The 14,530-nt window shown below is 33.2% G+C and overlaps 1 protein-coding gene across 1 annotated transcript; it reads left to right on the forward strand.

The window, feature by feature from the left end:
* The first annotated feature begins 1,736 nt into the window (after nucleotides 1-1,736).
* On the forward strand, nucleotides 1,737-4,451 carry LOC144571532 (Auxin efflux carrier family protein). The gene is made up of 3 exons (XM_078320859.1): nucleotides 1,737-2,104; nucleotides 2,761-3,094; nucleotides 3,476-4,451. Exons 1-3 carry the CDS (start codon nucleotides 1,859-1,861, stop codon nucleotides 4,270-4,272), a joined length of 1,377 nt encoding a protein of 458 aa, XP_078176985.1. The 5' UTR covers nucleotides 1,737-1,858; the 3' UTR covers nucleotides 4,273-4,451.
* Nucleotides 4,452-14,530: the final 10,079 nt, after the last annotated feature.

Genomic DNA, 14,530 nt, shown 5'->3' on the forward strand with positions numbered 1-14,530 from the left:
CAGCTTCCAGTCAACTCCGAGTTTCTCGAGGTAATTAGTCTCACTAATTGACAATCCGACTTTTCTTCTCCTCTGCTAATTCATTTGTGTCTGAAGTATTTGGAGTAATTGTGCCTATTAGTCCAAGCTTGTGGATGAATTTAATTGTTGAGGCATCTCCAAATTTTTTTTTTCCTGCAATTACCTCTTTGATTTAGTTGTTGAGGCATAAATTGGTCTTTACACATTCATATATTTCTTTACTGGCAGTCCCTGTCAAGGTATAGAGTAGTATATTTCTTATTCATATTCTTTTTAACTTTGGATTGATCTGAAGTTGAGAAGCCATTTACTTTAGATTAATTTTCTAGTTATTTTGCATTGAAGTGAGTGATTTCTATCGTATTTTTAGTGATTGAAATCAATTAAACTCCCGCGAAAGGATTATGTAGATATGGCACCACCTTCTGTTTGATGAAATGCCAAACTGAGAAGAAGCCCATATTCTTCTTTATCTTGTCTGGTCAATGTGTCAAAGTGGTTCTACACATGGAGATGCTATTTAATAGAGTGATTGTTTCTTTCAAGTTCGGCTTGTTGGATAAGTATAGGCGATTAGCCGGCCTTCTTCCAAGGCATGCAAAAGTGAAAAATGATGTGTTATCTTTATACCATATTGTGTGAACATGTGTTATCTTTAAGCTTATTATTTAATCTATTAAAGCATAGTCTTATGGGACTTGGACTGTATTATGTTTTTGAAGTGATTGAACTTGGATTTTATTATGTTTATAGATAATCTTTGGATGATCATTGTCCCTTGGGAATGTTGCTGTCAAAGCTGCATCTTCGTAAGAGTTGTTTAGTGCTTTGCTGGTGCTTATATAGTGTATATCCACTATCTATTTTCATAAATTTTTTGTTTTCTTGTGTATATTGGTAAATAAATTGGAAAGGCTTTATCAGTGGGCCGTGTAAATGACAAGGAACTATAAATGGAGGCGTTTTTTTTCTTTGTATTCTAAGATGTGCTTCTACTGCTTTTGCTTTTGCCTTTAGATCACCTGAAGCCTTCATATCGTAGAAATCTTGGTAGTTTTAACGGTTGGGTAAAAATGAGTTAGTTGATGTATTTACTTGTACTGTGGGTCCAATTAGCAGTTGAATTATGAATGGGTTAGTGGATTTATTTACTGGTATTTTATGTATTTTATGTATGGATGTTAGATATAATAAGGGCATTATGATCAGATTTGTATCTAGGCAGTGCTTAACTTTATGCTCACTTTTAATTGTGGCACACTTTTAATTTTTTGGTACTGTTAACATAGCTGTATTGTCGATTTTTAGTTCTACTTATTGGCAATTAAATTTATGCTCATTTCATTAAGAATCAGATTATTTCATATAGGTTGATAGTTAGTAATTGCTTCTTAGCCATAATATTGTTCATTTGTGTTAATATGAGAAAAATCATCATATCATTACTAATCATATGTTTGAGGGCACAAGTGTCATTTTAATTTAAATGAAATCATTTTCTTGTATTATGTACACTTTCCAATCAAAAATGTGAAAAGAATTCAATTCTTTTTTATTTTTATTCCGATCACCAAAATTCAATTGAAATTCATCTCTATTGAACTCTATTGAATTGAAATGAATTGAACTCTATTGAGTGGGCTTTCCAATCAGACCCAAACCTTCTTCTTCGTTATTTCCCCGTGGCCGTCCCTTTCTACCAACCGTACAAAATTTCACTACTCGGATTAACAAATCAATCCTTCTCTGTTCCCCATCCCAACTTCCAATTACCAATCCTTAAAACAAAAGTATTAGCCAATCTCATAAAAAAACAACAACAACAACAAGAAGAAAAATGTTTCCTTCTTTCTTCTCTGGGGCTGGGGGTAGTAAAGCGATCGCAGATGAGAGAGGGGATTGGATGTCGGGAGTCGTTCCTCTATTGAAGCTCCTATCCCTAACGGTTATTGGATCCCTTATAGCCCACCCGAAAACCCAAATTGTACCCAAAGCCACCTTCAAATTGTTAAGCAAATTGGTTTTTGTGCTTTTTCTCCCCTGCCTCATCTTTGTTCAACTCGGCCAATCTGTCACTTTAGAGGTAGCTAATCACACTATTTCTTTTCTTTCAAATTTAATGCCAGTTTTGTTCTAAATAAGCTTTCAAGTTCAACCATGATGCATCAATGGACCCAATTGGTCAATTTTCATGCATTTTACTTTTGGTTAGATATTAGATTTGTTCCTTATTTGGAAGATTGAAAGGCTTCAACTTTCTGGATACGTGCACAAATTGTCCTCCTTTTTTATTTTTTTATTTTGTTTTGAGAATTGAAACTCCGGTAAGCAAGATAATTTGAACTCCGCCTATTCATTTGACCATTTAAGTGAAAAATTGAATGTACAAAAACATTGAATAATGTGAATTCTGCAGTATTCTCTATACCAGGTTACTTTTGCCACCATAAAATGGCCCATCCATATTCCATCTGTAGAAAGTACCATTTTATTATTATAATTGATTGAAACCTACCATATCCAAGTGCTCTTTTCTAGCAGTTCCTACCACTGACAGTAAATTTGATACACCAATCAGAAAAAAAAAATGCTACGACAAAACTAAATTATATGAAAACGTACCAACACATGTGTCAAACTGTTTCTTGGCCTATTTTGTCCCTTTCTTTTCCATAACTTCTAAAAGAGTTGATTATTAGCATTTTATTTTCCCGTAACATCTAAAACTTCGATCCACAGGATGTGCTCCTTTGGTGGTTTGTACCAGTAAACGTGCTCATAAGCACCCTGATTGGATGTGCGTTGGGCTACCTAGTGGCTGTCATATGCCGACCGCCACAGAGATATTTTAGGTTCACGATCATAATGACAGGGTTTGGTAACACCGGCAACCTCCCCATCGCCATCGTGGGATCTGTCTGTCACAGCACTGATCAGCCCTTCGGCCCTGATTGCAACCGCACTGGCATTGCTTATGTCTCCTTTGCACAGTGGGTTGCTGTTATTTTGGTTTATACTCTGGTGTACCACATGATGGAGCCACCAATGGAGTATTACGAGATTGTTCAAGAAGGTAAAAAAAAAATACAAGAGAGAATTTAGTTTATGCACAAATCTTGCTGGTTCTTAGCTTTGAAATATGTTGGGGCCACAATTACGTACCCTTGATGGTGTCATATGTTTATCAAGCTTGAATTGTAAAAATAAGCCAAGGATTGTGATGTTGCTTTGTAAGTTTTCCATAGCATGCCAATTCGCTTTTCAGATTTTCTCAGCTTAACCGCTTTAATTGTCAGTTGCTTTGCAAGTGAACTGAAGAGATAGTGGGTACCACTTGGGTGTTTTTTGGGAATGATGAAAGATAAAACCAGATATTGGCAGTGAATTTTTTTTCTATTTGTTCTTATTTCAATATTACTCATGTTACACTAACTGTGCACTTCACACTGTTCAGGTGAAGAGATACAAGAGATAGGGGAGACACAAACTGTCAGCAATTTAAGTCGGCCGCTATTGGATGAGGCTGAGTGGCCTGGTATGGTTGACAAAGAAACTGAGGATGCAAAAACCCCATTCATTGCCAGGGTTTTCAGGAGCATCTCGGGTTCCTCCCAAAACATCTTCCCTGACCTCAATTCAAATGAGGAGGCCACTGCAGGCTCCAGCAGCCCAAGGTCCCTGACATGCCTGGCAGAGCCCAGAGTCGTCAGAAGAATCCGGATTGTTGCCGAGAAAACCCCGATTCAACACATCCTCCAACCTCCAACTATTGCCTCGCTATTAGCCCTAATTGTTGGCTTGATACCTGCTCTCAAATCCTTCTTTTTTGATACTGATGCACCACTGTCATTCTTCACTGATAGCTTGGATATATTGGCCGCTGCTGCTGTACCCTCAGTCATGTTAATTCTCGGGGGAACACTAGCTGAGGGACCAAAGGATTCATCTCTTGGGCTACGTACCACGATTGGTATCACTGTGGCGAGGCTTTTGGTTTTGCCTTGTATTGGTATTGGTGTTGTGGCCTTAGCCGATAAATTGGGGTTCTTGGTGGAAGGGGATTTGATGTACCGGTTTGTATTGCTGCTACAATACAGCATGCCTAGCGCGATTTTATTGGGTGCCATTGCAAGTCTTAGAGGGTATGCTGTTAAGGAATCATCGGCTCTGCTGTTTTGGCAACATGTTTGTGCTGTGGTATCACTTTCTGTTTATATTGTCATATATTTCAAGCTTCTTCGCTATGTCTGAAAGTAAGTGTAATTTTGGATTTGTGGAAGGATAGAGTATGAATAATTCGATTCTTGGTTCAATTCTGTAATTGCTTCTATTGTTGATCAGGTAAATGCGAAGGTTTGCCTTGTAATTGTGACATATTTTTGTAGCCTTCGACGATATTATGTTAAATGGGTACTCATAGTTTATTCTCACGTGCTGGTTGAATTATTTACTTATTTGTTTTTGTTGAAGCCCCTTTTGTTGATCAGGTTCCAGCTTCCCTTCTGTTAAATTGGTACTCATATTCTGTTTGTAGATTATACTGAAGTGCTTAATTGTTTTTGTTTAATTATTTGCTTAATTATTTGCTTATATTATGTATGATAATTATCCCTTTTGTTTAATTATTTGCTTAATTGTTTTTGTTGAAATCCCTTTTGTTGATCAAGCTCCAGGTTTCAGTTCCTCTGTATAAAATATTTTTCTTTTCCTTTTTGTAGCAGCAGGTATTAGAGAACTAATTGCAATAGGACTTTTCTCACAAATAGAAAAAAATTGAAGGGCTGTTCTTGAAATTTTCTGGTAACATAATCACAGATGCCTTGTGAAATTTCTTGAAAATTTTACTTGTCCGCTTATGAGAAACCTTTTTTAATACTTTCTTCATTTAGATTTTTTGGCTTTAAACATCAGTAAACATCAGACTAAACAAAGGTTATTTACACTAGACTAATTTAAAATAAACTGATTTTTTTTAACTTCAACCTTCACCAAACATCTCCAATCGAATTTGATTTGATTTGGTGCTTCAAGAAATTGGAGACATTTTGATCTACACTGATTACTTAATAACGAGCCAATTAGAACCCGATGATTCGAATTTGGAAACACTCTGTGAAGGTTACACATACCAATACCAGGAGCCTTCTCTTGATGCAGTTTCAGTTCTGGGTACTAATGTATATATTTTCCGTTGCTATCAAGGTGAATTTTGGGTATTTCTGTGTCAGCTCACCCATATTTTTAAATTTCTGGTTACGTACTGTTTTCCCTTATTTTGATGTTTTATGGTGTTTTGTTATTGGTCTGTTTTGTATATTTTGCTGGCTGGTACTCATGAGTAGCTCTCTGTAGAGAGCATTTCTGGAGTTGAGAATGTGTATCACTCCAGGTATCTGAGGTGCAAGTACTAAAGCCGGACTGTTCTTTTTATTTGGCACGAATCTCAAAGCAGACCCCTATAGTCTTTATATACACCGGAATAAGTTTAATCCGGCTGAGATTAATCTGAACTATTAGGTTTTTTAGATTGTACCTTAGGTATCTGGAGGGACGCGGACTCTATATATAGTCATGAACCTACACAATATCTTAAGACAAAAAAACTATAAAATTCAATTAATATATATTTTGTACCTTAGGTATCTGGAGGTATGCGGTAGCCTTCTGCACACTGTATGAAAATCACATTTTATAACAATGGGTGAAATATGACATACGTGCCACACCCATGCAAATAGAGAAGGAATTATGTGACACGCCGTGACGTGATGTGACAAAAATGTTATGATTTGGTCACATAACGTGATCAACTTTTTTCTTTTGACATAATGTGACATGACGTGACGTTACTAAAATGATGGTAGACAATTACGTTACGTGAATGATCATGTCACGTGTGATCACGTCATGACTACATGTGACATGATGAATAGTGGCGTAGTCAGGATTTTTACCAGGGGTAAGCAAAAAATAAATTATTACAAAATAGCTATTATTTTTATTTTTTTAATAAACATTTAAAATTGTCAATTTTCATAAAAATGAATTGTTTTCTAAACAGTTTGATAAAAAAAAATCAGGTTAATTTTTTTTTTCTATAGTTTGTGATTGAGATAATTTTTGTGATAGTTTAAAATTAAATTGATTCACTGTATGTTAAAATTGTCAAATAGCAAGGTACAATGGTCTGAAACTCTGAAATTCCATGTTAAGGTCCAAATAATTTCTAAATGCTCCTGATTCTTTGTGAATCAATAATTATTTCTATTTTTTATACATAACGGACCAATACACAAGTCTATTTAGATAGAAGTATCCAATTATCTTTCTTCTTCAAAGAGCCTCCGTTAACTCTCCTTCAGATTAATAAAACTCACTTTGTTAAATTCAAAATTGACATAAAAAATACCGAATCAAGTCACAACTAAAAAGGAATCACGACAGGGGTAGGCAATGACCTAATTTTATACGAATATATATGCAATTTTCAAAATCCAGGGGTAGGCAACGCTCTGCCTCTGGTGATGTAAATTAGTCACATCAAACTTTTTTTGTATTTTAATTTAAATGGTTGAAAATTAAAAAAAAAAAGATATGAAATGATATGAAAAAATCTAAATTTTTAAAATAAATAATGTTGCAAAGTTTTTTTATTTTTAGAAAAGACGGTTGGATATTTGACATTACTTTAAAAATTTTAATTCAAATTACAAATAATGTTGTCAGGTTAATTGTTCTTCAATCTTCTTGAATAGCTAGGCACAAGTCTCAAGAAGGGGTCCCACTAGTTCATCGTTTCCTATGATGATTAATTGCATAATTAAATTATGTTGTGTTTTCTATAAAATTTAATTTTGTTATCATTTTCTGTGTTTGACTATTTATATTTTCTATGTTATTTTGATTATGTTAGAGTTAATCATTATGTGTTGTTAGTTTCTAAGTTGGACTTTTTTAGTTTTTCTAAGTTATTTATTATGATGGTTGTATTATAAAAGAGATGACATGTCATCTACTTCAGAGAGTTAACTTTTGGTATCAATATGTTTTCTAAGAGAGATTTCAATATCACTTTTGCTACTCAGCACTCTTTGTTTCTAATTCCACTAAACTGAGTTCGAGACCTATAACTAGCGGAGTCAAGATCCGGAACCGAGATTGCGTCTAGTGGTATCAGAGCAACCTATTCATCATTTTCACTAAATCAAATAAAATCAGTATATGCGGAATAGAGTTTGAAACGTGCTGTAGTCACTGTTGTACCTGCCCTAGAGAATCGAGCTTCCCTCGTTACTCCATTGGCCCTTAGCCATGTGCTCATTGTCACCGGAAAAAGGTGACTAATCATAGCTCGTGCCCGGTCTTTACTCTGGTTAAGATCCGCGCCAAATTTAAAGAATGTCACTGAAAGCTACTTTTAGCAAAAAAAAAGGCCGCGTAAGGCTAAGGTGCTATTGGTTGTATAGAGACTTACGGTGCTACAGCTCAATATTTGAGTTTTCAAAATCCAAACGGTCGATCTGAACTGTCCGTTCATCTTGTTCTCCATATTAATATGTATTTGGAGACCAAATTTTATAATTTTTGGAAATTGTTTACTATTTTTTTAGGTATGTAGAAAATCAAATATCTGAATGCTGCAAAATTTTTTAGATCAATTGATTTCCTGCCTATCTAAAAAAATAGTAAATTTTTTTCAAAAAATGTAAAATTTGGTCTCCAAACACATATTAATATGGAGAACAGGATGAACGGTTTGGATCGACCATTTGGATTTTGAAAACTTGAATATTGAGCCGTAACACTGTAGGTCTCTATGCAACCCATAATACCTTATAGCCTTACCCAAAAGGAAGAGGGGGCTGTCCGATGGCCATCGGACCACTTTTGTGTTCGATGGGTTCTCTCACCGTCAGATCTGTTTTAGGATTCGTGTGTACGAATTTTAAAGCAGACGTGAAATTGCGGGTGCGAATCCTAAAGTAGATCCGACGGTGAAGAGAACCCATCAAACACAAAAGTGATCCGATGGATGTCGGATGCCCCCCTCTCCCTACCCAAAAAGGTCTTCCCCTAATTTCTGTTTCTGGAGCAATTAATCTGTTGTCACTTTCTTTCTTTTATATTTCTTTAAATAAAAACATGAAAGAGCAATCTGTTGTCACTTTCTTTCTTTTATATTTCTTTAAATAAAAACATGAAAGAAGTCTCCCGACACAAAAAAATACTAATAAATTGTTAACATGGGAAATCCGTGGGTGGAACCCATTTTAATTATAGTGAAATACATAATGAAAGTTAGTTATATTAATTTTCAGCTATGAATGCAAATTAATTTTGTAATATTTATGACATATTATTCTATATTATATAGAAAATTACACATAAATATAAAAAGAAAAAAGAAAAAATAAGAATCAATTGATCATCATTCATAATGAATGGATCAGCCCTGCTCACACTCACACGGAAATTTGGCTTAACCATGTTAATTTATTTTTCTTTTGCATCTGAATTGACGGCCCTATAGATAAAACAAAACAAAGTAAGAATGAAAAGTTGTTTAATATTATTTATGGACATAAGCACGAGCTAGCAGAGAAGAGCACTTACCTCTTCATGCTCAAAATAATTAAAAAGAAGCTTGATAACAATTACTTGGACAAAAATGTCTTGAAGTCGCCCACCAACCAGAGCCTACTACATCTGCAAAATATCTGTAAAATATTTAAAAAATTTGAGTGTTCGTATTTTTTTCGGAATTCATTTTAGCATGCGCACATGTGACAGTTTCGAACTGACTAACTCGGTCTGCGAGAAAATCCCAGCCAAAGTACGAAATCCAAACCGACATATTAGCCTATAAATACCTTACCTCAAGTTTCACTTAGGAGAGAGACCACAAATTCAGCACAAAAACGGTACGTAAAGAACAGAGTAAAGTACCTACTGAATCAACACTCAGTTTCATCCGGACACATAATTAATATACACCTAACAAGCACGGACAAAACCTTCTCGGTTATGACGTGCTTAACCTCAGTGCGACTTAATCTTCCCGGATATAGGACGTATCAAATTTAATAAATTTAGAGTTGAGTTCACAAAGAAAGTTGATGAAATTAGAAATTCCCTAATTCTACTCTTAAAAACTTGCTAGATATATATGTTATAAGAGGAGAGATCCAATTACACTATTTTATAGTGACACATCTTGATACCATATTTTTATAAGTTATTTTTGCTATTTTAAAATTCAAACAGACGATCCGAACCGTTCGACATGATTTCCATATTAAAATGTGCTTAGAGACCAAATTTCAGATTTTTTTTTGAATTTTTTTTAGTATTTATTAAGATATATACAAAATTGTTGTTTTAAGACAATTTTGAACTATTGAAAAGAAGCAATTTTAAAAATTCTAAATAAATAGTAATAAATTTTCAAAAAATATAAAATTTGGCCCTCGAGCACATTTTAATATAGACGTCACGTTGAATGGTTCGAATCGACTATTTGAATTTTGAAATTGTAAAACTTACTTAAAAAATTATAGTGTCAAGATGTGTCACCATAAAATGGTGTAATTTGATTTCTTTATAATGACTCTTTTGATATTTACTATAGTAATAAAATACAGTTTCCTCGGAATTACAAAATACAAACCTTGCATATTTAACAGAACTTGAGTCTGAATCGCGTTTCATCCGATTGCGTAAGCGTAATTATTTGGGAGATAAAGGGGGAAGACGAAAATGTATTCTGGGACCCATTCATCCATACATACGACCTGACAACGTATGAATTGGGCTTAGTGGGCTGTTTTTATCTTCTTCTTTTTGTTTTACATTGTGTTGGGCTTTTTAATTATCGGATATTATGGGCTTGTTTGGGGAGGTGCAATATGTGATTAGTTTCCCTCTGTTTCTTTTTATTTTTCTCAAAATTAGATTTACAACTTGGCTACGTCTTGAATATGTTTCATAATCATTACATCCAGTTTTTTTAATCAAAGTATGGTCCTTATTTATTACAAACAAAACAAAAATTCCCGATTCTTCTTGGTCAGATCTTTAGCGGATCTGACAAAATAGGAAAATATCTCAGTTCACTGTATTCAACATTGAAGCTTCTCTTTCTCTAACAATCCGGTTAAATTAAAACGTTTATTGCTCATTTGGACAAAATGTAAAAGAAAAACATACAAAATATACCTAGAAAATATAATTTTACTTAATGTTAATCAATATACGATCACAAATCCTTTAGTACATAATGATGTAAGATAAAGGGTCTTTTGCAAATTCTTCTTCTTCTCTCAGTATACGATCACAAATTCTTCTTCTTCTCTCAGTTTCCTTTCCGATAAAAGGGGCAGTCGAGCTTGGCCAGCACTTCTCTGGTGCGGTTCAGCTTCTCAAGGTAATTAATAATCCGAATTTTTTTTCCTCTTTTGCTTCCATTGTGCCTGTAATTTTAAGTTTGTGAATGAATTTAATTGTTGATGCATCTCCTAAATTAGATTTCTTTTATGCAATTACATATTTGATTTAGTTGTCGAGGCATAAATTGGTCATACTTTATCTGTATACATTCATGTATGTGTCTAATAAATAGTCGTCAGCTGTTAATTTCAAGTATAATCAGTTATTAGAGTCCTTGGTTTGAAAAAAAAAGTTTCAGTGATACTTTTGCAGTAGAAAGATAGTCTTTTTTTTAGATAGTGATGTCATAAATTTGTTAATATATAGTTGGTATACACTTAATTAAAATGTACATGCCTTATTAATCCATTGCCTGACTTGAGGCAAGCACTCTTTTTCTTTCCCATTTTCATTGTACTTCAGTTGTTTGTTTTATAGAACAGAAAGGGGGTAAGAAACTAGCAAATATTGACAGGGATACATAATTTTAGAGTACCCAAGGACTTCATATGAAAAATACCCAAGGTGCAGGAAGAACCCTGTCTTCAACAGAAGTAAGCTTGTCTATCCAACTTTATTGTATCTGTTATGTAATTTTATAAGTTCTTTTCTCTGTGTTATGTTTTGTTTGTTTAGTTATATGGTATGCATTGTTGTATTTTTATATATTTTTACTCTACTATATAGCATGCACTGTTGTATTTTTATATTTGCATGGTTCTCATTTAAAAGAGAAAATTGAGTAGAAAATATTTGTATTTTTAGATTCGCAAAATTCACCACGAATTGTCGAAAAAATAGACTAGAATGATTAGAGGAAAAAAATAAGAGAGGGTGAAATGAATCTTTATTTTTTTTGGCTTAAAGACGAAAGTAATTAGAAGTTAAAACTATTCAGATTTATAATTTAAATGCTTATAGATAGAGTATTAAAAGCTTGCGAGTAGTATTTTAAACATTTATAAATAGAGCTTTAAATGCTTGAACATGAGTATTAGAAATGAAAGTTAAATATTCAATATTTGAAGGATTCGTTCAGGATTTTGTTTGAATACAATTATCAGACTCCTAACTTAAATTAAATATAACTGAGATGGGATTTACCTTTATCCGAATGCTATATGTTCTACTCAGTGGCGAAGCCACCCTTCTATAGGGGTAGGCAGTTGCCTACCCCTGGAAATTTTTTTTTCCAGAGGATTTGAATCTGATTAAAGACTTGTTTATCCTTGAAAAATTGTCTTGCCTATCTCTGGACCAGTTCTAACGATTTGTGACGATTCTCTTCTAGCTTGGGTAGATTCTATCATTTTTTTCATGGTGAGTCAATTGAATTTGGGGAGAAATATAAGTGTCAAAATGGTGAGCCGAAGGAATTTGAGGAAGAAGATAGTACGGCTAAAAAAAAAAGCTTTAAGCATTATAAATATTAAATGGACCTGGTATATGTATGGGGGTAGTGTATTGTTCTGAAAATATAAATTGATTCATAATGAACCATGTCCGGTCAAATGTATAAATATTAATGCATATTCCTAACATATAAAAGAACAATTGTACAAATGTCCGACATGGTGTATTAATTATAAAGTAGATTTTTGCTAATTTAGATTGATATCCTTCTTGTTGCTTTCTTTAATGAGATAATTTTGTATTTGTACAATTCTCCCTCTACTTATCTTTACATTCATATAGTATAATTTTGTAACAATAGCAAGCCAAAAAATTTATATTTTATGTAAATTGTATATTATTCGAACTCGCACTTAATTTATGCCTGCTCCCAACTCAAATTTTGATTTCGCCACTGATTCTACTATCCCAAACACAGTAAAGTTTACAAAGAAAAGAGAGAGAGAATCATAAAAAAGCAAAACCCTCCAGTTGCGCCGAAATTTCTGGGACCATATTTTTTGTACATCGTGCCACATTAATACTGGGAAGTCGGTCCAATGAAGTGACAGGTTTATGAGAGGAGAGTTCCTTTGCTGCCATATCTTTTTTTTTTTTTGAGGTGAAGCCCTTAGGCATATGATCATTAATAAAAGTTTTTGAGTACATAAAAGATATCTTATGAGGTGCCACATGCAGCCAGTTAAAGCGTCGCTTAACCTTTTCATTTCCCCGATTCAATTGCATTGTTCCGAAACAGATAGATAACACATCGATCATATCCAATTAGACCGGATAGACAAACATAAGTACTATATGAATATAATTATTTTTTTTTTTATTTTTTTTGAGAAAAGAGAAGATAGCACAATTGGCTAGAAAAATGTCCTAGAGTTGTTATACCCAAAGGTTGAGAGTTCGATTTCCCTCACGAACTTTGGTAGCTACTACCAAGTTTTTAGAATATAATTAAAATATTATAACAAAAATTGTTTAATTTTCATACAGTAGGAATAAATCTAGTATAAAACAATTTTTCATAAAATATATAAATATTGTGCATGACCTAATATTTTTTTTATTTGGTCAATCATATTGATTCATCAATAAAATATGTGTGTTTTTAATTGGATATATATATTTTAGAAAAATGATGAGATAGATACACTTATAAATTGTTGTAAGAGATATATAGTACGACATCTCTTGTCCTTGTAACTTTATGTGATGTGGGAAACATACAAAAATACTATAAATGGTGAGTATAACTTCAAAACTATAGAGCTGTTTGTACTATATATCTCTTAAATTTTTATATGTTCTCCACATCACATGAGGATACAGAGGTAACAATTGGAAAATAATTATTCTCTTTTTTAATTTTTATTCCAAGCTGCAGGAATTTGTTGTGGTTTGAAATTTAAAATACTATAAATGGTGAGTGTAACTTCGAAACTCTAGACCTCAGAGCTGTTCGTACTATATATCTCTTAGATTTTTGTATGTTCCCCACATCACATGAGGATATAGAGGTAACAACTGGAAAACAATTATTTTTCTTTTTGAAATTTTATTCCCAGCCGCAGGAATTTGTTGTGGTTTGGAATTTAAAATACTATAAATGGTGAGTGTAACTTCAAAACTCTAAACCTCAGAGATGCTTGTACTATATATCTCTTAGATTTTTATATGTTCCCTACATCACATGAGGATATAGAGGTAACAACTGGAAAACAATTATTCTCTTTTTGAATTTTTATTCCAAGCCGCAAGAATTTGTTGCGGTTTGAAATTTAAAATACTATAAATGATGAGTGTAACCATAGTGACATGATACGCGAATAATTCGCGTATAATTCGCGTATAAAACGTTTTTTTGATGTTCCCGAACCGAACTCCGTTCAAAACGGGGAAAAACGTATAATACGTTTTATTCGCGAATAAAACGCGTATAAAACGCGAATCACGTTTTATTCGCGATAAAAACGCGAAAAAAACGGAAAAAAAATTTTTTTTTTTTTTTTTTGGAATTTTTTTTTTTTTTTTTTTTTCCTGGTGTTTTCTGTTGAAATTTTTTTTTTTTTTGCTTCCGTAGTGTACCGAATCATTCCCGAATTATACCCGAATTATACCCGAATCACGAATTTTTGAACTCGCCGAACCGAACCCGAACTTTTGATTTGTCACTATGAGTGTAACTTCAAAACTCTAGACCTCAGAGCTGTTCGTACTATATATCTCTTAGATTTTTGTGTGTTCCCCACATCACATGAGGATATAGAGGTAACAACTGAAAATCAATTATTCTCTTTTTGAATTTTTATTCCAAGTCGCAGGAATTTGTGAAGGTTTGGAATTTAAAACTCTAGACCTCAGAGCTGTTCGTACACTATATATCTCTTAGATTTTTGTATGTTCCCCATATCACATGAGGATATAGAGGTAACAACTGGAAAACAAATATTCTCTTTTTGAATTTTTATTCCAAGCCGCACAAATTTATTGCGGTTTGGAATAAAAATTCCAAACCCCAATAAATTTTCGCAGTTTGGATATTTTTAATAAAAATTCAAAAACTTGATTATTTGTGATAAAATATATTAAATATTGGATATTAATAAAACTGTCGGTTTTCGAAAAATCACGAGATAGATTGTCTGTATGCGCTTATAAGTTTTAAAATAGTATGTGT

Source organism: Carex rostrata, chromosome 19 (assembly GCF_964058835.1).
Source record: "Carex rostrata chromosome 19, lpCarRost1.2, whole genome shotgun sequence".
In the NCBI taxonomy this organism is placed as follows: Eukaryota; Viridiplantae; Streptophyta; class Magnoliopsida; order Poales; family Cyperaceae; genus Carex; species Carex rostrata.